This window comes from Anas platyrhynchos, chromosome 19 (genome assembly GCF_047663525.1).
Source record: "Anas platyrhynchos isolate ZD024472 breed Pekin duck chromosome 19, IASCAAS_PekinDuck_T2T, whole genome shotgun sequence".
Taxonomy (NCBI): Eukaryota; Metazoa; Chordata; class Aves; order Anseriformes; family Anatidae; genus Anas; species Anas platyrhynchos.
This window is the reverse complement of record NC_092605.1, coordinates 4,339,854-4,361,801: the sequence shown is the minus strand read 5'-3', so window position 1 is coordinate 4,361,801 and position 21,948 is coordinate 4,339,854. Positions and strand designations below refer to the sequence as shown.

At 38.3% G+C, this 21,948-nt stretch overlaps 1 protein-coding gene across 8 annotated transcripts in view; it reads left to right on the top strand.

Annotated features, from left to right (window-relative positions):
* SPAG9 (sperm associated antigen 9) overlaps positions 1–21,948 on the top strand; it is a 63,219-nt gene that overhangs the window by 13,943 nt on the left and 27,328 nt on the right. For 3 of the 8 annotated variants that reach the window (XM_072025731.1, XM_072025729.1, XM_027471263.3), the window contains exons 3-7: positions 4,551–4,621; positions 6,004–6,036; positions 12,948–13,042; positions 17,736–17,889; positions 21,403–21,613. In XM_072025731.1, the coding sequence (XP_071881832.1) occupies positions 4,551–4,621; positions 6,004–6,036; positions 12,948–13,042; positions 17,736–17,889; positions 21,403–21,613 (564 nt within the window). Of the gene's footprint in view, positions 1–4,550; positions 4,622–6,003; positions 6,037–12,947; positions 13,043–13,514; positions 13,877–17,735; positions 17,890–21,402; positions 21,614–21,948 lie in introns of those variants that run through there. The other 5 variants (XM_027471262.3, XM_072025732.1, XM_027471266.3 and 2 more) reach the window with 3 other exon arrangements.

Sequence of the window (21,948 nt, the reverse complement as noted above, 5' to 3'; positions counted from 1 at the left end):
TTTGGAGGTTTGATTGATGCAGTGGGTACTTGAACAGTCCAGAGATGGCAGCAACAAGATCTTGGAGTTTTGTGTGTTATTTGCAATCAGTAGAGCATTATCTTGACAACGAAGTTACCTGATTTAGTGCCCTATTTTTGAACTGCGAAGTAGATCTGCAGTTCACAGCGGTAAGAGCAACTCGAAGATGCTGGTTGACAAGGAATTGAATTTGCCACTTGTATTAAGAATTTGTTTTCTGTGCTGATTATTTCCTGGTCTTATCACTTTTGGGTTAAATAATTGCTTGACAGCTTCAGTGCTGGTTTCAGGCAATGGCTGATGTCCGTCCTTTAGCAACTTACTATATCATGAGGTCCTACTGGCTCATAGAATCGGTTGTGCTTGGTCTGTAAGTTAACTCTGCTATGGGACTTGCTTTTAAGAACAGATCTGGATGAGAACTGTTCAAGGAGAGCTTTCAGATGGCTTCAGTGCCAGGAAGGGCTTGTCGGTGAGCTGGATCTGTGTCCTGGTTTGTGTAGCAGGAACTTGCCATTCCTCTTGAAGGTGCCACACAGGTTGGATTTGGCATTCTAGCAGGTCTGTTTCTCTTTCTCCCCCTCAGGCTTATCAGCAGTTTGAGGCAGAGGACAACATACAGATGGAGGGTGTTCCAAACTTGGTAAAAGCCATCAGACTTGGGAGGTAAGCTCTGATTTTTGAACAGGCAGGGTAGGCAGCTGTGCTGCTTAATTCTTTGTAATGCTGTCAAGTGGTAGAAACTCCAGAGGCTTGTCTAGTTTAATGTGTAACCTCCTTTTTTTAGGTTCAATTGGTTTGATTTGAGAGGACTTCAGTTAAGACTGGTGCTTCAGGCCATTGAATGTGTTAGGATATTGATAGTGCTGGAGAAGGTTGCAGACAGACCTTGAGCGTGAATTTGTGGTGGTGTGCCAGTGGGATGCTTTCACATTGGCCTAAAAATAGTAGGGTACCTGCATTTTGTGCTCTTCCTTTTAAAGCTGAGTCTTTTTTGTTGTAGAATGTCAACAAAGCCCACAGTGACGTAATATGAAGACCTTTCCATTTTTGAAAGGTAGACTTGCAGCCATGAGCGGTGGCACTCTTTCAGTGTTTATTACATTTTGCCCCTGTAGTATCTATCATAAACTTGCATTGTATCTCACATGATGTAACAAGGATATAATGGCTTTATAAAGCCATTATGACAGAGGTGGTGGATACTTTGCTTTCAGGTTGTGCTCTTGCATGGCAGAACACATGGGAAACTTCATAGGTATGGCAGTGATGGCAGCTAAAGGGTTTTTAGCTTTGTTCCCTGAAGCATTCGGACAATGTGCAGCATCAAACTGATTTCATCAGCTACCCATTAGGAATTCAACATCTTAGGAAACATCAGAGGTGTTTTTAATGTTGTTACGTTAAACAAAAATGTGACCTTTGCTTGGATCCCTGGCTGGCTGGCTCTTTGCAGACCCAGCGGTGTTAGGCAGTGCCGGCACTGTTTCTGCTTCGGGTGGATGTTATCAGGGCGTTTCCAGACTTCCACTCTTTTGTTTGGTGGAGTGAAACAGAGCGGACAACAATTCAGTTTAAATGTGCTTCTGTGTGCCATTGGAAGGCATTTCTTCTGTCTCCTATTTCATTGCTGTGAACTTCCTCTTGCTGCTGACAGGAGTGTTTATTTAATGGTGACTTTATTAGTTCCTCTAAGGTTTGGGGGCCAGAACCTGATGGTCTTCCTCAAAAGTCTTCTAGCTGTTCTTTGCCAGGTGCAGGTATCCTCTGTGTTTAGGAGTGTGGTGATCTCTGATCCCAAGGGAATATCTGATCTCTTCCATGGTGTTTAACTGGAAAAGGGAAGTGTGCTCTTTTGGCTGATGTTTCGTTTGGATCATCTCTTTGGGGAAACATGTTCTGTGTCAAATAGGTTTCCAGTGTTTATTGTCCTGTTGGTATTGGAAAAGCTTGTTTTGAGGACTGTTAATATGGTATCGGAGGTACATAAACTTAGCGTACATCTGCTTGTGGCTGAAACTGCCAGCTGTAGAAGTGTGATGTGAGCATTAAGAAACTGGAGACAACTCCCAGAAGAAAACTGGGAATGAGAAATGCAACTTTCTAGGGCATTCATATTATTTTTAAACTTCTGATATCTAAACCTGATCTTGAGTAACCATTTTTATGAATATATCCTTCTTAAATATTCAGTAACTGTATTTATGTACTCCTGTTTTCTATTACTTGATTTCAGGAACTAATTAAAATTGGATGATAGGAGAAAATAGCGTGCTTCATTATGGAACCGCAACCCTTGTGGAAGTGTTTGCTATGTAGCTGTTTCATCTCCTGGACTCGGTGTTGGTTGCAGTGCCCAGACACCAGTGTATCAAGCGGTTTGGGGGTGCCCCACCATTGTCTCCACCAAACCCTGCTGTGGTTGCCTTGAATCGTAGCCTCAGTTGCCGTCAGGAAGCAGCAGGGATCCACGTGGAGCTCGTGTTAGTTGGTGCGGGGCTGTGGAGGGCCCCTGGGCCTGTGCCGGGGCACTTGGAAACCGTTTCTAGGGAAGGGAGCAGGTTTCACAAAACATGAAGCTAATTAGCAATGCAGTTTGCATTTTCATCATTTCCAGGCCGTTTGCCTGTCCTAAAGCAAGGCCTTGTGCAGCTGAAAGGCTTCCAGGTCTGTGGGGGGGCAGAGAGGCAGTGGGGACTTGAATGTGGAGCCCAGAGATGGACATTGCCAGGAGGAGCTGCAGGCGCTGCTGGGGCCATGGGGAGGTAGAGCTGCTGCAGCCCAGCCTGCATCTTCTCCCCGGGTATGGCTGGGATGCCTCCCATGGGCATTTCATGCAAAATGTAGTTTTTTTTCTGACTATTATGCCTGCCATTTTAAGATACTGGGTAAAATTTTTATGTCAAGCTTTGTAATTACACATTTTGACACTTGTTTCTGTAGGCACTTCCATGGGCTTCCCTTTAACTGTATGAGGAGGTTTAAAATGTCTATCTAAAAATAATAAACTAAATTCTTCCATTCATTAGATATCATTTTTGTGTCCTGCATTGCCTCTCAAAACTGTGCATTGCTGTGTGTATTGTGCTGTAAAATATATGGTAGGATGGAAATACTTTTACATCGCTTCCTGTTATTTGACTCGAAGAGCTTTTGTTCAGTCTGATAATGGTGCAGAATTGGAAGCATTCAATCTTGCATTAGTGTAAATAAAGTTTGATTTGATACTTTTGGTGAGGTATTTATAGGTAGAGTGCAAAAGGTTGTGTCAAGAAACTTAATGTTCTTATAAGAGCGAGATTAGATTAGGAGCTAAGTGTGTTTATACAGATTTGGGTGAACAGACAATTGCGTATTTTGGTTCCAGCATTTAACTCTGGCAAAGGTTTTTTGATTGGAACCTACTTGCAATAAAGCACTGTGCCAAAATACAGATGTATGGAGCCAAAAAGAGATGAGAATTGACTTTCAGTATACCCAGTCAGCAATGGCAAAATGTGCAAATACCAAAGAAAATGCTAGCATTCATCTTCAGATAATGTGTTTGGCAATGAGTCTCTGGAGGTGAGTAACTATAAATTCTAAGTTTCCCAGGAGTATTTAAACAAATGGAGTATGGGAAGCTACTTCATGGCAAATGGAATAAGGGAACTGCAGTTACAGAATTTGAGACTCATCCTTATATCCCATAAATACCATGTCACAAAATACCCAAAGAAAAAGATGTCTTTCCCATTTAAGACTGGCAGCAAGAAGTGTTTTCTGTTTTAATGGGGGGAAAAAAGTTGTTCTTTCAGTTTTTTCCTGAAGGGGAGAAAAAAAAATCAGTTTGTTCCAGCTCGTCTCCTCTTTAATATTATGTAGTTTCTGAAATGTTACTTTAATCTGCTAGACATATCTTTAATTTGGAATGCCTACACAAGTATTCAAATATTTTCTTTCACTGAATTTATTGTATTACTGCATTATTATTACCTCAGTGGAACATGAGTAAATGCTAGCATAAAAGCCTTAATTTCTGTACCACAATGCGTGACTTGAAGCTATTTCAAAATACCTTGTTTATATTTGTACCAGTTAAATGCCTCTGGAGATGTCTGGTCATATTTTAGGAAAGCAAGGTAGAACTTTTACTGGAGCTTGCAATTTTCATCCTAGATTGAGTGTAGCTATATGATGCGGTTTCTGCCTCTTGAGTTTATGTTCATGTGTGGAAAAGATCTGGATTGATACAAGCTGTTCTTGAACATAAAAATCCCCTGTCATTGAACTAGCATCAGCCAGGGAAAATAGTGCTCTGTCTTTCTTATGGGGCCTGCAGTTTGTAACATGGTGCTCCTGTTGGTGTGTTCAGGAAGCTCAAGTGATGAGAGTGTAAGGAGGAACCGATGTACTTTCTATTCTGCTCTTTGCTATTCATTGCCAACAATATTCTTGTCTCTGATTTGTCCAGGATTAAGCAACTAGATCAGAAGTTTTTTAGGTTTATGAATTTAATTTTAATTCCCTTCTCAATTTTTGTCTTCTAGTTAGCAGACTGGAAGAGAGGGAAGCAGAACTCAAGAAAGAATACAATGCTCTTCATTCAAGACACACAGAGGTAGGTCATTATAAAAAGATACTGTAAAAAAGTATATCTAAGGAAGACGTCCTATTCTGAGCAACTGAAAATTATTGGGTATTTAATCTATTCAATGATACTCTGATACTTGGCTATTTATTTTCTTAATGTTGGTTGTAACCAGGTGTCACTTGAGATTTAGTTTTCATCTCATTCATATGCACGCATATGTTTTTTTTTACCATGTTAGTTTGATTATACCTTCTGTAGCTTTCTCACACTTTCAGAATCCAAAAAAAAAAAAAAAGGAATTTGCTTTTTTGTATTTTAAAGACAGTTTTTGAAAGCACACTAGCAGATTTCAAAGAAATAGAAACAAAATCACAATCTCAGTTCTCTTTCCAGCATTTTTCTGTGTTGGTCTTGTAGTGTTGAAGAAGCAAATACCTTCAAAAGTTGTCCTTCTACTGAGCATCATGATCAGAAAACCTTGCCATACTTACAGATAGCTGTTTAAAAAAAAAAAAAAAGTTATTGCTGATAAACACAGGACAAGTTTGACTTTGTCTATTAAGTTAAATAAAAACAAATAGCCATGCTGCTAAAAGAAGATTCTGTAGCATAAAGGGACTTGCAATGTTTTGATTTTTAGCTGCAGGTTGTTTTTCCCATGCAGGGATGCTTACTGCCTAGTTAGCATATTTATTTTAGTAAGGAAATCCCTATGTTCTCTGAATAATTCTGCTCAGTCTGAAGTACTCAAATAGCACAATTCTCGTTCTTCCCTTTACTCTGATTGCTTTGTCTTTCTTATTTGAAAGATCAGATAGCTGGTTTGGGAACATTAGTAACAGAGGGGAATGTGATATTGACTATTTGTAATTTGAAGGATGTGGGGGAAGGAGAAGCAAGCATTAGTGTTGGGTTTGGTTACCTTTTAATACGTAGCATACTCATCTTAAAATTGCTTTAATACTGACAACAGCTGAAAGTCATTTGGAACGGCAGCCAGCATATAGCATTCAAGTATTGCATGACAAGACCTCTGCTTTTCGTATTTTTATAATGTTGCATTTACTGTAATTTTAATGTATTTAAGATCACATTTGTTACTAAATAGTTACTTTAGAATGCTGCAGCTGTTGAAAACTGGAAACTTAAGTAAAACAAGAAGTGACAAAGGTTAATGCTGCTCAGTTGTAGGCTTGCTTCCTTTTGAGTTGAAAGTGCTTCATAGTACTGTGTGCCTTCACAGGTTTGGTTTAGTTCAGTTAGACCCTACGAGTTACTACCACAATAGAAATGGCACAATTTTTTTTTTTATGAAATCTTCTTTTGCAGAGTTTGAGTTAACTAAATGTGTGGGGTACCAGTAATTCAGTGAAATGCTGATGAAACATTCTGAATATCTTTTTATGTAGGTTTTGCTCCAAAATGGACAACAACCTTTGCTGGTTTGATTCCAATTTATTAAATGCTTTTACATCTTACATTCACTTTCTTTGGTGTAGGGAGAAGGTTGTCTTGGGTTTTATTATCACTGAGGTGAATATGTCCTTCCTTCATAAAGAAATGAGTTGTAATGTGATATGGCATATCCATATCTCCGTGCTCCTAAAACCAGGTCTCATGTTTTCTGTGCTTCCTTTCAGTATGCTTGCTTCCTTTGTTCTTCATTTGTTCCCTTGTTTTAGGATTTTTACATGTTTCACCTCTTTCTTTGTTTAGCCAACTTCTTACAATTCAAAACACTAAGGAAATCAGGGTGATGCAGAAAAAACATGTTTTACATAGTTTCTAAAAACAAACACCCTTGCCATAGGATATTTCTGCTTTTGTGTATGTAGACTTTGATTTCTGTCTTTAGGTGACATGTATATATGTTACAAAGGCATACAAAACTCTCAGGCCATCAGCTGACACCTACTGAAATACAACAGTATATATTAAAGATAAAGCATGGAGAATTGACGGGGTAATGGACTTGTAGGCTGAGAAAACTCAGCTCTGGAGTGGAGACTAAGGACAAAGCTCCCAGCAGTACAATTGTTTTTAGAAGGTTAGGGGTCTTTTTAACAGCTGTGACAGTCCTCAGGAAGTAACTAGGTATTCCTTATCTGTGCTCTTAACTATATTTTTGATTACAATTAGACCATTGCCAATTTTGTAATCTGTGAATTTGTGAGACAGTCTGAGGTATGTCAAGAAGATCAGCATTTTATTGCAGGTTTCTGGTGTGTGTTTGAGACTTAAAAGACTGGAAGAGTCTGATAATAGTCCCCTTCTTCCCTCTTCGCCTTTGTGATTTCCTGCTTCCCCTTCTCCCAACAAATCTTCATGTTTTAGGTCTGTGCAGGTCCTAATGCAAGGTATTTTAGCAAATACTCAATCTACTTTAAGCAGTGTTATCAAGCGCACAGATTTAAATACTTCGATCACAATACATATTTCTAAAACCTTTTGTATGTTATTTTTTGTAGGAAGGAGTACTTTTTTCCTTCTGAATCAGCTTCACTGTTGTCTTTGCAAGTAATCTGGTTTTGGTACTTACTGAAATGACAATTGTTTTCCTTTCAGTTGACCAAATAACGAATGGAATAATAGATTTTTTTAGTGAAGATGTTGGCAGTGATTGCTCTGACAGATGTCACATAAAAGATGCAGCTTGCCTGTATTTTCTGCCATCTTAATTTCTACCAATTTTTCTCTATTCTCCCTGCCTTTGCTATTTGCTTCCTTTCATCCTCCTCTGCCCAGCTTCTTTAATCACGATTTAATATCTCAGACTTGGATGGCTTACTCTAACTCTGGACTTCCCTGAGGCTCCGTGGCCATGCTGTCAAGTGCTAGGAGTGCACAGCAGTGCAGCCTGCTAGGGACGGTGCTCTGCATTGCAGCCAAGGGCACCAGCCTGCCCTGGCAGTGAGGCATCTGTGCAGCTGCAGAGGCAGCAGGACTGCCCTGACTTGTTAAAGCTCACAGAAGAGGCTTTAGCCCTCTTCATCCTTCTGTCAAATTAGCCTATGTCTGTCTTCCCAGTTCTACATACACTGGGAGATGAGCTAATGGGTGTGAGTGCCATATATTCTGTAAGCTTCCTTCCCTTCTAAGCCTGTGCTTGAGCTAACTGGCTTGATTTTAAATGGATTAGGGTGTGATAACCTCAGCGTTTAGTTGGCACATCTTAAGGTGGAGCATAGCTAGGCATGTGTAGCAGGTACTTGAGATGTTGGCTTGTTGAGTCAGAACAGAATGCATGAATGCAGCCTGAACGTGCCCTCACATCCTTGTGGTGATTCCCTGTTTAGCTAATGTGCTCTGCTCCCTTGTCTTTCCTTTGCTTACAGCTGGTTTTTGGTTTTCCACTAATATTTGCTGTGGTTTAACACTCAGAATGGATGAGCAATAAAGCAGCATGCTGGAGTTCCTGGATTCTAACTTCTGGAGATATATATTGTTTTCCTCTTCTTAGAGCTGTAAAGGGACAGATGCAGGAAATGGTCACACAGCCATGATGACAGTATGCTAAAAAGCTAAAGGGTTGGACATGGTCTAATTCAAAAATCTCTTAATCTTTTTATAGAATAGAGAAAAAAAATTCTGGTACGGAGTTATAACTTAACTCAAATACAATTTTGTTAAATATAAAATTGACTCCTGTATAAGAGCAGACCTGTTATCTGCACGTACCTTCTGGAGATTGCTTACCTGTGCTGCAAAGAGGTGATGCGCTGCTTCTCGGGACTCAGAGCAAACCCCTAAAGTAGCATGTAAAGGGGCATATTTTCTTTTGCTATGTAGTTGATAGGGCACACTTAGTCTTCAGACACAACCTTTAAAAAATTGTTACATGTTCATTATGCAGGAAACCAGGGCAAAGCACTTCTTACTATTTACTTGCGAGTTGACTAACACCTGTAGCACCTCTCTGCGCAGATTTCCAGAATAAAACTTCTGCTTAAGCAAGCACTTTTTTATCTTTTGGGAAACACAAGGCTCAGATGGTTCGATATCGCTCTTCCTGACACAGAATATGGGCTTAGTTTAATGAAGCATAATTGGGCCATGCAAATTTCTCACTGTTTTGCACTGATACAATGTGACAGAACAGTGAGCCTATCCCTGGCATTGGGTGTGCACTTTGTCAGGTTCAGTTGGATAAACAAGTGTCCTGGGCAGGTCACAGTGTGGGGAAACAGGAAGAGAAGGCTAAATGGAGAGGGATGCTTCCAGCTTTGGCTGAGCCTGGGGACCACACTTGGTGTCTTTGAGGTTATACTTTGGATATTTGTTCCAACGTATTGTTTTTCTCAAGCCTTATGCTAAACATTGGCACCTAGATGTAAAAACCTGGATTTAGCATCTTTACATGTTATTGTAACTGCCAGCAACATCGTCTTTTATATGGATAAAGAAGCATCTGGTTCATCAGTGGGAATGTTACCGAGGTGACAAGCTCATCACAAACCCTTAAAGGTAAAAGAGTTACATGGAGTTCATTTAGGACTCATGTACTAAATCAAGGAGATTCTAAAAACGTCCATTACCTTAATAGGTCTAGATTATGTGGGACACAGAAATGTCTATATATACACAGTTGGTCACCTGTTCCCAAAGGGAAGAGCTGCTTGTGCCAAACCTGGCTGGATCTGCAGGCTGAACAGTGAGCACTGTCATGCAGAGCCTCGTCTGACAGTGAGAGAACTGCCAACTGCTGTCCTCAGGGGGCTGAAGCCTTGACAGGAAAAGGAACGAGAAGAGAAAGGAAGGCATGAAGGAGATGCTTTTAACTCGGTTAAAGAAAAATGCTCAGACTGGGGTTATGGATTTATACACCTTTGTGGCAAAAGAAGTGAAAGGCTTGTGTATATTGAGGGATTATTTGTAAGGGTAGGAATACAAACTAGTGCCAGGATGTTCGTCTTTCACTGAGCACAGAAGTTTGAGGGAGAAAAACCTGTAATATTTCATACTTCTAGAACTTGTCACATGCCGTATGTGTTAACGAAACTGAGTGTTTCTTGAGATGGGAAGACATTGGATGGCTGTTGCTTCTGTTCAAGGGGAATGACTTGAGTATTGATGTAGTAAGGTGTTCAAGCACTTGTTATAGTTGTCTATTTCATGTGCCCTGAAATGAGCGAATAGGAATTTTGAAATACTGTTAACTATGGAAGTTAACTTTTCCAAGTTTTGAGCTTTCTTTAATCCCTTCATCTATTGGTAACTGAGCAATGTATTTAATCACAAAAATGATGAAGAGTGGTTGGTATTTATTATGTTGTCTTTGGAGCAATTGGTCATATTCAAAATACTTGTGACCTTTGGAGGCAGCAAAGTGAGCTGTCAGTAGGAGAAGGTTATGAATGATTGAATATTGACTGCAACTTCTGTGAAAGACAACAGTAGCTGTGGTCTTTTATTTATTATCTGTCCTTTTCTATAACTTTGTAAGAACAGTAGATACTCCATTTCTTAAGTTATCAGTAACATTAAAACTTGAGATAATGGAATATTCTTAACATTCTTGATTGAATTTTGAGCGCCCTGACTTCTAGCATGTTATTTCATGAGACATTTATTTGGGTGAAGATGGTGCACTTCAAGGATATGCTGAGGCTCAGTAATTTCGGTTGAAAGGGCCACTGCATGTCGTCTAGTTCAAATCCCAGTGGTTTTGGAGGGAGTCTTCAAAATTTTGTTGCAAAGGAGCACTTTGAGATAACTTCTCAATGAATTACAGCATTTATCATTTCAAGGCTTTGATTATACCGATTTCTACAAGTTGAGAATCCATGGGCTGTGTCTCACATTATGTGATTTCTGGCACCAGCTGTGTAGCCCCTCATCCCGTGTGTAGGGAAGGAGGGTGAGGAATTCAACTCCTTGCAGAAGATATTCCAATATTGCCAAGTTTCATACACGTGACCCTGGATCAAGGCAGTGTGTAAGCTTTACATAGTTTTTTCTGACTGTGGGGACACGGCAAGCATCTGTACCCTGAATCTGTGGGGAAATTGCTGTGCTGCACTGCACGTGCATGAGATGCATACGTTTGCCTTTCTCATCTTACTTTTGTGTTCTTATAGCTTATGCGCTTTGTGCTGAAGCATGAGATCTATGGATATGCTGCTTTCACCATCAGCATTATTTTCATCTGCAGAGCAATACTAAACTGCTTAGTCCTTTAAATTGACCTGCCCTCTAGCTGCTGTATGTGGGTAATAAATATGATGAGACATTTCAGTAAACAAAAGAATAACAGGCTGAGGGGAGGGAAGAAAGTAGGTTAAACAACATATTTTGTAAAACATAGAAGTTAGACAGATTTTACTGACCCTAGTCTTTTTTTCCCATGTTGTAACTGTTCCTTGGAAAGGTACTAGTTCCTTAGCTTCTGTTCAGTGGCTTAAAAAAAAAAAAAAAAGAAAAACCAGATGTTCTGTGTAAAACTTTATTTTTTAAAAATAATGCTGCCCTACAAATTGACATTTTTCCAGGTAGGATGAGTTTTGTGCAATAATTCCCTTCTATGGTGGGTGGAGGCATACAAACAATACTGAATGGTCTTACATACATTTCAAACTAATTCATGATTGTTTTTTTCTCTGGGATTTCTAAATTATAGACTTGTTATTATGTACAACCCTGCTCAGGAAATATTGGAACACCTGATTTTGATTCCTTGATGTAAACAGGAAAAACAAGAAACATTGGGTAGTTGAAAGTGGAGTTTTCAGTTCTTTTTGATTGCTTCTGTGTATAAGCAAGCATTTAAAAATAATTCAGAAAACAAATGAGGTGGTTGTAGTAAAATGCTGCATTTGTATCGTTTGGGAGGATAAATTTTGTAAGCTTTTGACGGCAGTTAAAGTACATTATATAATGTTTCTCTAAAAATAGCAAGATAATACAATTCAGAGCAGAAAAAAGTATTTCGATTAAATGCAGGGAAAAGATCTGTCATGTAACATTGATTTATATGATGCCTATCAATCAGGATATCTTAAATCTGTTTGTAATATGAGAATTTTAGACTAAGAATATTTATCCATATGTAGCTGATGCTGTCAACTGGTGTGTGCATTGAACTCCTGTCTTAGTAGCCTTGGACACATGAAGCCTGACTTGACAGAAACATGTAGGTGGAGGTTTCTAGGTCTTGCTGAATTTAGTCCTGATGTTTGAACATATCCTCACAAACATATATAGTATTAGTACATATATAGTATTAGTACATATATGTACTAATACTATATATGTACTAATACTATATATAGTATTAGTTGTATAGGTACTTGTTCATAAAGGTGTTCTGAAAGTGCATCCACAAAAGTTGGACATGGTGGTCCTTATTGGAGCCTTTCGAACTTGGAATATTTTGTGATTCTGAGAAATTCTAGTTTTACAGAATAGGTATAATTTCCAGAAAGAAGCCTTTGACATGGCTTGAATATGTTTTGGAAAAAAATTGCACTGAATTCTTGTGCAATATACCTATGATTTTTTTTTTCCCTTTTCTGAGTGCCCTATTAATGTTGAATGTGAGCACAGAAATGCTAAAAATAGTCATGTAGGGTTCTCTCCAGGCTTTCAATGCTCTTCAGACTTTTCTATCTTTCATTCTGAAGATGTGTCCAAATTAGCCTTTTAGAATGATGTGGCAATACCTGCTACTTCTCTCCATGCACGACCCAGATCAGTTGTCTGCTGAGCAGCATTGTCCTTAGGCTGATTGGAATCAGGGTTCATTAAATAAGTCATGACTGCAGGAGTCAGCATGTTGGCCCATGGCTGTCTCTTCACAGAAGGAGAGGAAGCGATCGGAGCTCTTCTCAAGGACTAATCACAGGCACTCCCTCCTTTTTATGAGGAGTCCAACTAGGTGATTTGAAACCAAAGCTTTCTGTGTTCTCTATAAGAGAAGTTAAATTTATTTAAATGTTGGGAGAAAGAGAAGAGATTGCAGATCTTTTGCAGATTTTTTGCAGTTAGGCAATAAAATGTCATGTCAAGCAGATATTCTAATTTACTATAATTAGAGGTTTTAGCACCTAAAATGGATTTGAATATGGTGCTTATTATAAACAAGAGTTTTGAATTTACTACATGCACTTTGGATGCTATTAGGATATTTCCTGTGCATGAATGCACAAGTTCTCTTTTTTTAAAAATTATGGGATTCTCTGCTGGTTTGTGGCCTTACACACTATAATTTTACTTCTTTCTTTATCTATTTAACGTTTCTGAATGCTTTTACTATTTTCAGCATTACAAGAAAAAACTATATTGTATTAGCTAAGAATTATGCAACTGTACTAAAAGCCAGTAGTATTAATTTTACTGTTTCTGTCATTTTAAACAGATGATTCACAATTATATGGAGCACTTGGAAAGAACCAAACTTCATCAGCTAACAGGGGGTGAACAGTTAGAATCCACTACACACAGTAGAATTAGGTAAGCTATTTATTATGCTCTCACCCTGAAATGAAAGAAAAATCCATTCGTTTGTGTTTGCAAGACTTTGTTCTTTAATCCTACAACAACGATTTGGCTGAATCAGAAAGATTTGTTGTATGATTGGAATGCAGTAAGAGAATAGCGTAGAAACTAGTAGAGAAAAGCTTTTGCTGTTGTACTGCTAAACATTAAGGCTAACGTACAAAGTATATCTCAATTTCAGCTTTTTTTTGGTGTTTACATTCAGGTAGGTAGGAAAAAAAATGCCAGCAGCTGTGACAAAATAATTGATACCGTGCTGTTGCTTTGTGTTCAGGTTGGTGGTGTGTATCTTGATACCCACTTGTTCTAAGGGCTCAGTGTGAATATATTATGCAGATTTTGAGCTTTCTAGCCTATGAACTCTGCGTGGAAGGAGGGGAGAAGAACTCCTGGGCTGGCTGTGTCTCTGCGTCGCTGCATAGATGCTGCGAGGAGCCCGGCGGCTCGGTGCGAGGGGGAGGAGAGGTGATGTCATTGCTTTGGAGCTGCTGCAGAAGAGTGGAAAGCTGCTGCTGATGGCATTGTTTTTGTGGCAGCGGCTGAATGACAGACTTTGCCTACAAAGATACACCCTCGGCCTCTGTGTAGCCTTCTTGGTTCCGGCGTTTCACCATGCCAGCACAGCGCCATGAATCCTGGATGCATGCTGCTATTTGTGTTTGGCTTCGTTGGCGGGGCGGTGGTCATTAATTCGGCTATCTTGGTATCTCTCTCTGTTTTGCTGCTTGTGCACTTTTCTATTTCTACTGGTGTGCCAGCTCTGACGCAGAACCTACCAAGGATACTCAGGTACTCTGACCCACTGAACCTTAGCTTCTCCTGCTCTTTCTTTTTCTCTGCTTTCTGTTTTCTTGTCAAACAAAAAGAGCAAGGACAAATTAAAGATGCAAATTGTGCATAAATTTCAAATTCTTCTATAAACTTAATGTTTATGGACTGGGATGTGATAATATTTTTAAACATTCAAATGTAGGTGTTTTTTGCTTAAGCAAGTTATAAGGTCTGTTAATGTATTTTTGTTCTTTTAAGAAAGCTATTGTTTTGGTTGATGGTAACCTGCAAAAAAAATGCTGTGGTGACAATCTCATGAATCAAGCTCACATTTGTTGTATTGTCAGGTACTTGGCTGATTGTGTGTAGCCATAAATATATGCAGACTGAGACCTTGTACTAATACATTCCATTCATTTTTAATCTAAAGAATTGCATAAGAACAGCAAATTGATAATTGTTCAAATACATACTAATTAGTTGATTACGCTATTGAAAAAAAAAAAATGTTTATTGGTTCGTGGGGGGAAAAAAATCTTTAATTATTTAAGCATTAGAGCTCTTAAAGCCTATTCACTATTGTTCAGCCAAATGTTATCCTCTCCTCTTTTCTGTACTTGTATGGCAACCTGCCAGCTCTCTGTCCTCCCTCAAGTTATGTTCTGTGCCCTAGTTGCCTGGAGCAGTACCAGACATACATAAGAATATGGTTACCAAAAGTAATCCTGATATGCTTTTGTACCATAATTACAAAAAGAGAGCAACTGGAAAATTTTAATGTAGCTTTCTGACCTGAAAACTTGACATGCTTCCCACTGTTGGTGAACTTAATTTCAAAAAAATAAAGGGCAAAAACAAACTTTGAGTGTGAAAAATGCTGGAAATGTCCTCTGAAAGAGCCATGTGATGTTCTCCTTGATACACAGCACATGTAGATGCTGTATGGTAGTATGCATTTCAGTTTAGGTCTCTGAGCAAAGAAGGCTTTTTCCAAAGCTTTCAAGTCCATCAGTAGCTTAAAAACCATGTGTTGTTACTGATGAGAATAAATATGCATATTAAATACAGAGAAATAGTGTAACTATCTAGACTGATTTAGTTGGGCTGTTTTTGTTTAAGAGGAGCAAAAAACCTGAACCCATATTCAATAACCCCCAACTCTTAAAAACAAAACAAAAGCAGCACAGCAAAATACAGAGCTTCAGGTTCAGAAAACTTCATTACAGTTCCTACATTTAAGGAGTCAGATAGGTTAAGATGTTTTTGTAATGTGCTTTTCCTTCCCTGGTAAATATTTCATGGATTTGAGTGTTTTTTGGAAGCTGTTCCCCCCCCCCCCCCCCCCCATCAACTCTTCCTAGTAATATATTTTAAGAATTATGGGAATTGGAGCTTAGTTCCTTAGTCTATTATTCATATCAAAGGGGTAAAAACATAGGGTGAAGGAATCCAGTTGTAAAAGAATTGTCTTGTTTTTCACATTAGCCAGCTGTTAAAACAGAGCATCTGGTTGTTTATCGTAAAGGTTCCTGTGAATGCTCCAATGCTTTATTTCAGAATAGTCAACAACCTGTGAATAAGTTGAGATTGCTTTAGTCTAATTAGATAATTTCTTTTAACGCAGGCATCCAGCATCACATAGGAAGCCTTAATGTCCAAAATAAGGCCTCTTTTCAAACTTCATTTACAGTGCAGTCTTGCAATTCACCTGAACAGTATTTTAAGCACATCAAAATAGTTTCAAATAAATTTTATAATGAACCTATTCCACCAGAAAAGCACTTCTCAGCTGAGAACTCTTTTTCCAGTACCTGTTTTGTTTCAATTCTCTGTTCTGAAGACTACAAAGCAAACAAATCTGTCTCCTTCGAACCATTGCTCCAGGAGGCGTTTTCCAAAGCAAGGGGCCCTTCACAATGCATGCTTTATAAGCTTTCTTTTGGACTGAAGGGATTCTTTTTTCCTTTTTTTCCCTGCCGGATTTCTTAACCAATGAAATGTTTTCAGTCTTTTATCATAACTTAAGCTTATGTGGTGTCCTTTGTTCCCTGCATGCATTAGAGTTGTGGGAAATCTAAAGAAAAGCAGCACCTATCACAATAGCGGTAACTGCTGGAATCCAATTCTCTTTAGCTCTTTGGCTATTTTTTTCATGAAAACTTATCAGAGCAGTAACTTTGAAAAATGCAAGCCATATGATGCTTTTTATTTTGTAACCCTGATTAATTTTGCTTTACTTGCTTTGCTGCCTGATTTGCTGTGCTAAACTACTCCTGAATTAACAACTGAAGATGGAACGATATTTATGAAAGACCAAGACACGAGCAATGTGAGAGTTTGAGACTCCTATGACAGGGAATCTTTGTATCTCTGTACTGCAAAGGTTCATGCCAAACCGTTTACTATTAAAATATTGCTATTTTTGCTGACTTTTTCATTGATTAAATTCTAAATACAATCCATTCTTGACTAACTTTCCTTCTTGGTTTAAAATTTAAAAAAGTTTTTCCTATGCTTTTTAACATTCCTTTTTGTGGTTTTGCATATAGCTTATAAGTAGGTACTAATTCTGCATAGAATTGTGTCACGGTTAAGTTTAATTTGTGAAAAGCCTGGTTTTTAAAAAGATGAGGTGGTGATTTGACTCATTATAATGCTAAAATATACAAAATCTCTCCGGTTGCAATATTGTCTGGATTATCTCCGTAGGAATAGTTAACGGCAATATTTTCTCATGAAGCTCAGTCTTCTGCCATCACTTGTGTGCACTTTGATCTTTTGGTCTACAGTATACTGAAAACTTTGCTTGAGCTGCACTGGTTGATTACGGTCCCATTTTTTGCTTCTGTATTTCATTGTTCTAACTCAACAAATACATTGTTTTGTCTCAATTCTATGCCTGGCTGATATTTTTCCTTTTCAGGGCTGGCTCTAGCATCCCATGAATTGCATTCTACACAATGTTTTTGTCTCTTGCTATCAGGAAGTATTAATCTTTTTCTGTTTACTGATACCACTATTGATAGCAAGACTGGATTTGGGAATCTTTTGTGGAAGGGATCAACACACAAAGCTTTGGAACTTCCAAATGTTGTTTGTTGTAGAGAAGGGATAAAGTTAGCAAAGGTAGTGAGGAGTTAGGATGAAGTTATTTATCTTCCATGTTGTTGAAGTAAATCTTAAGCTGTAGTTGATGTAACATTGTCAGTACTGCTACTTATGGAAGCAGTCACGTCATGGCATTGGTTGCTCTTTTCTTGCTGTTTTCAAATTTTTCTGTGGCCCTACAGTAAAGCAGAGTACTGAACTGGTCTTAAAAAGTTAAAACTATAAACTTTTAAGCTGGGCTGGTTTTAACACTTGTAATTCCTTGACCTGTTTATTTTACCCAGTTATACAAATGAATATAATTCATGTGACCTTAAATTTGAACTTTTGGTCGACGTCTTACAACTTTCCCAAATGCTTATATTACTGATATAGTTGTTGAAGCTGTTAGAGAGTATCTTGCAAAAAAAAAAAAAAAAAGTGTTTTGAGTGGCTGCTGAAAACTAATTTTTCTGAAGTAGATATTTCTGTTTTAAACTGCTGTTTGTGTTATGTTTCTGTTAGTTTGCTATAGATTAGATTCAGTGCAATCAATGTTGCTGCCTAAAGCCATGGAATAGCCCAATCTGCAATTAATCAAATCATGTGAAATGTGGAATTAGTATGTGCTGTAATACAAACTGCATATGCTGCATTGTATGTTCAGTAGAGAACAGGTTATGAACATTTGAACCTGTAATTTTACCACTTCCCTGCTGATTTCAGAGGTGTACAGGAAAAGCTATGTGACATCTGAAATAACTGACAAAATCTGTCCTTTTTCAAACAGAAAGGAGCGTCCAATATCACTGGGCATCTTCCCGTTACCTCCAGGGGATGCACTGCTTACGCCTGAAGCTCAGAGAGAAGCAGGAGAAACACCTGGGTCAGAGCACTGGAAATTCCACGAGCTAAGCCAGCCACGGTCCCACACAAGCCTGAAGGTAAGTTGTTAGTGTGGCTGTCCTGTGCATTAGGAGAAACCCCTATAAAAAGGTTACACTTTGCTGCCGGTAGAGAGGAAAATGGAAATGAAAGAGAAGAGGCAGAACCCTGAATCACGTTCGTTTACACGGCTGTGTATTTTGCAAACAAGCGGTAATGCAATTCTTTTATTCCCAAGAGTGTTTTTTCCTGACCGATGACCATTTCTAAAGGCCAGTCACTATTTCTTTACAGCCTAGGTATGTAACTAGGTAAGCAGGTCTGCCAACTCAATATGCTTTTTGGAAGGAAAGCTTTGGCTACAGGCAGTACTCTAATGCAGCCGCTGCCTTCTCTCAGACTACCGTAGAGTTGAGTGACCTAACTTTCCTAAATTAGCTTGTGATGTGATTTCCCTTACGTGTAGCTTGGCTATAATTTCTCCAATTGTTCTGTGTCCCAGCAGTGGGAGGTGGCATAGAGCAAGCTGCAGAAAGGGGAAAAATAGAGGAGTGGTGTTGGTGTGTGGTGAGCTTAGTGGTTGGGAGTAGGGTGCACGAACACAGCAGGAGCAGCGGGCTGCAGGTTGAAGAACTCCAAACTGTGTAAAGACTCAGCCTCCTGATGCTGCCAAGGTGTCCTAGGAGATATGGATGTGCTGTTATTTCTGAAGATGTGTGCAGCTGAGGGGAAATTCCTAAATGAACTTAATATACAGCAGAAGAATACTAAACTGATAATAAATAAAAAGCAATCCAGAAGTAACTGGAACTTGATTTTATTTTTTTAATCTAGAGGTCACATGGAGCTAATGGGAAGCGATGAACTATAAAAAGGTATCAGTGACAACAGGAGTTTGAATCTAAAAAATTGTCACTTACCACACTATTCCCATTGTGCCATCTTGGATTTTAGTTTTCTTGTTCCCTTTGTCCCATGCCAATTGATTTCAACGAATTAACAGAGCTCTTTAAGAGAGCTGACTGAAATACATATTCTTAGTTATGACTAAGAATAGGTGGAGTTGGAATAAAAAGGGGAATTTCTGATCCCATCCTGTGCCCTTAGAAAGATTATAATGGCTACTATACGTCATCAAAAAAAGGTTTCTTGGTATAGTTCCACTCAACTCTACTAGAAGAATGTGGAAAATAATGCAAACTAACTTTTAAAGCCTATTCAGTCAGAGTAAGTTTCTTTAGTCCAAAGCAGATTTATATTTGTGAACATAAAATAGTTCTGAAGTGAACCTGTGGGATGACATGATACATTGAGATCATAACCAGAATTTGAAATTTTTTCTTTTAGTTCTGATTTTTCTCTCTAAATACTTTAACAGCAAGTACAAAGTAAGGGTCTGCTGCTTTCAGGCATGTTTGCAATTCATTGATGGACAGGTATTCCTCGTAAAGTATCACAACAGTAAGTGTCAGGGAGAAACCCAGACTAAAAAGGCAAAGTAATCTGTAGGAATACAGAAGGAACAGTACAGAAGGAACATTACCTTGTCTTCCAATATTACTCAGTACAGTTGTGTATGTTCCATTCATTCTCTTCTACTTATTTCTGCAAGGTATTGCAGGTGAGCCACAACTACTCCAGTTTTAATGATATAATTTTTAAACTAATTTTGCAGTATTCAGGGAAACTGGCAACACTGCCAAAAAGGTCAGATTTGCGAAGTTAGCACTGACTTCCAAATGCTTGGTCTTTGAGATATTCTGATTTTCCTGCACTTCATGGAGTTGCATTTTGTTTTTATTAGTTTTTGGACCAAACATTCACAATAGTTTAATGAGCATTGTTTTTGAGAGTTATCTACTGCATTTTTTTCTTTAGCTAGCTAAGTCAGAAATGTAAAGTATGGGGTTACTTGAAATTCCTTTAAGCAAAGGGCTGTTCTCTTCACTATTTTCTTTGTCTATCAAGACGTGTTTCTGGAGTTTTGTGTGTGAAAGTCAGTGGTCAGTCTGTGCTGCATCAGTCAGTGGATGCTTTTGGAATACAAAGATGTAGAAATGTTTGAGGAGAACCATTGGCTCTGTTAAGGCTTGATTCTGTTTGTATGATCTCTGGATTCCCTTGGTAAGAGGTATCATTTCCTCCTTTCTGTAACTACTTGGTAAAGTATGAATCATTATCCAGTGGCTGAACTTAACAAATTCAATAAACAATTGGGTAGATAGTGTAGTTGTTTTTTTGTTTTTGTTTTTTTTTTTTTTTTGGAAATGGATACCAAATATCTCATATAACACCTTAGAATCTTGGTTTCGTTTTCTTGAGTAACTGTGGAATAATGTATTCTTTTGGGGGTAATTTCAAGATCAATAAGTCAATTGCTATCAATTTCCTAACTGATAAGAAGATATTGAAGGAAAGAGTTTATTTCCATGCTTGCAAATTCCAAGTGGAGATGTTACTATGTGATGCAAGCTTTTCATTTATGCAGATATACACAGATGTGTGTATTCCTGCCCTCAGAAAATGAAGTCTTACCTTGCAAGGAAGTAGCAAAAGTGTAAAATAAATAAATAAAAATAAAAAAATTACAACTCCTAGTAATCTTGCACTTGCAATGAATGTTGCACTTAATGCAAATCTAAGAATGTGTGTCTGCTTGCAAGGTTTTTTGTTTTTTAAGCAACCTTAAACTTCAGCTTCACTTCCTTCTTGAAAAAGGATGCGAGCAGTACAATGAATTAAAGCTTCACAAAATATAAACTTCCTTCTTTCTTGTCATGTTTTGGTTTCCTGAGCTAACAGATGAGTGCTGTTAGATGTCACGGGATGCCTAGGAGCCTTGCTTTCACCTCTGATTCACAAACAAGACCATAAAAGAGCTTTTTGTCAAGACTTGCTTTCCTGCCTTCGTTTTGCATGTAGCAGTCTCAGTATTTCATCTGTTTCCCAAGGATATTTCTCTAACACTTTGGAAAACAGTGGCCTAAATAACCAGTTGGTGTTTGTATCTACAGAGAGATCTTGTTCACTGGTATGCTGCTGTTTAAGTCACGGTTAAGATGCTGGTACAGTTCTATGTGCTGTAGTTCTACACTAGTTTAATGCGTGTTCTGCATCAGTACTTGAGTATCCTCTGAGAGGCTATTTTTAGACATTATACGAGTTTTGGAAAAGCACATTTTAGAGCAGCTTTGGGAAGACTGTCAGCAATTTACTGTGCAGCTAGAAGGATTACTAATACGGGAATACACACTGCTGTGTAATACTTAATAGAAAAGCATCATAAACCTGTTGGTATACTTCATAATCTCAGATTTTAAAATAATATTAAAATAAGGATGTGTATTTTGTAGTTACAACCTCTTTAACAGGAGCAAAACCACAGCCTTAGCTATTCACAGCCATGAATCTGGTAATACTGGCTTAAGTTACTCTTTTCGTTCCTGTTTCTTTAGATCTGCATATTCTTCAGAAAAATGGAGGATTTTTGGCACTTGTTCTTTAGAAACAACTATGACTCTTCTAATATTTTAACTTATGCTGATTTTTCAATGCTAATTCATCCATTTTAGGATGAGCTCTCTGATGTTAGCCAAGCAGGCTCAAAATCTACTACTCCAGCATCCACGGCTGCTTCTGATATACCTGCATTGCCTGCTGAAACTCCTCAGAAGGAAGATGTTGAAGGACTTGCGAAGGGCACAGATAAGCAGAGTGAAAAGCCAGACGTAAGCAAGAATATTGAAGTACAGGTAGCTCAAGAGACAAGAAATGTGTCCACTGGTGAGCCGCATATACTTTTTAGTAAATGAATTATTATGGACCTATACGTAACCCTTAATGAAATGCCTTAATTCTGCCAGAAATGATAAATATTTTTTACTTGATATTTTTAGGAGAATGAAATATTGGTGAGAGATACAAGTCTGTTGTTTATTGGTGGTATTAGTCCTTATTTTTCTAGAATCAGAGTCATAAATGACATTCCCTTGTGAGCAGCAGAAGTAACACTCATCTAGACACAAAAAGTCATGAAATGAGGTAGATGTTCCTTGATTGCTAATATAAAGGAGTGGGAAATAATGACCATTTAGTGATTAGAGAAAGGCCTTCTCTAA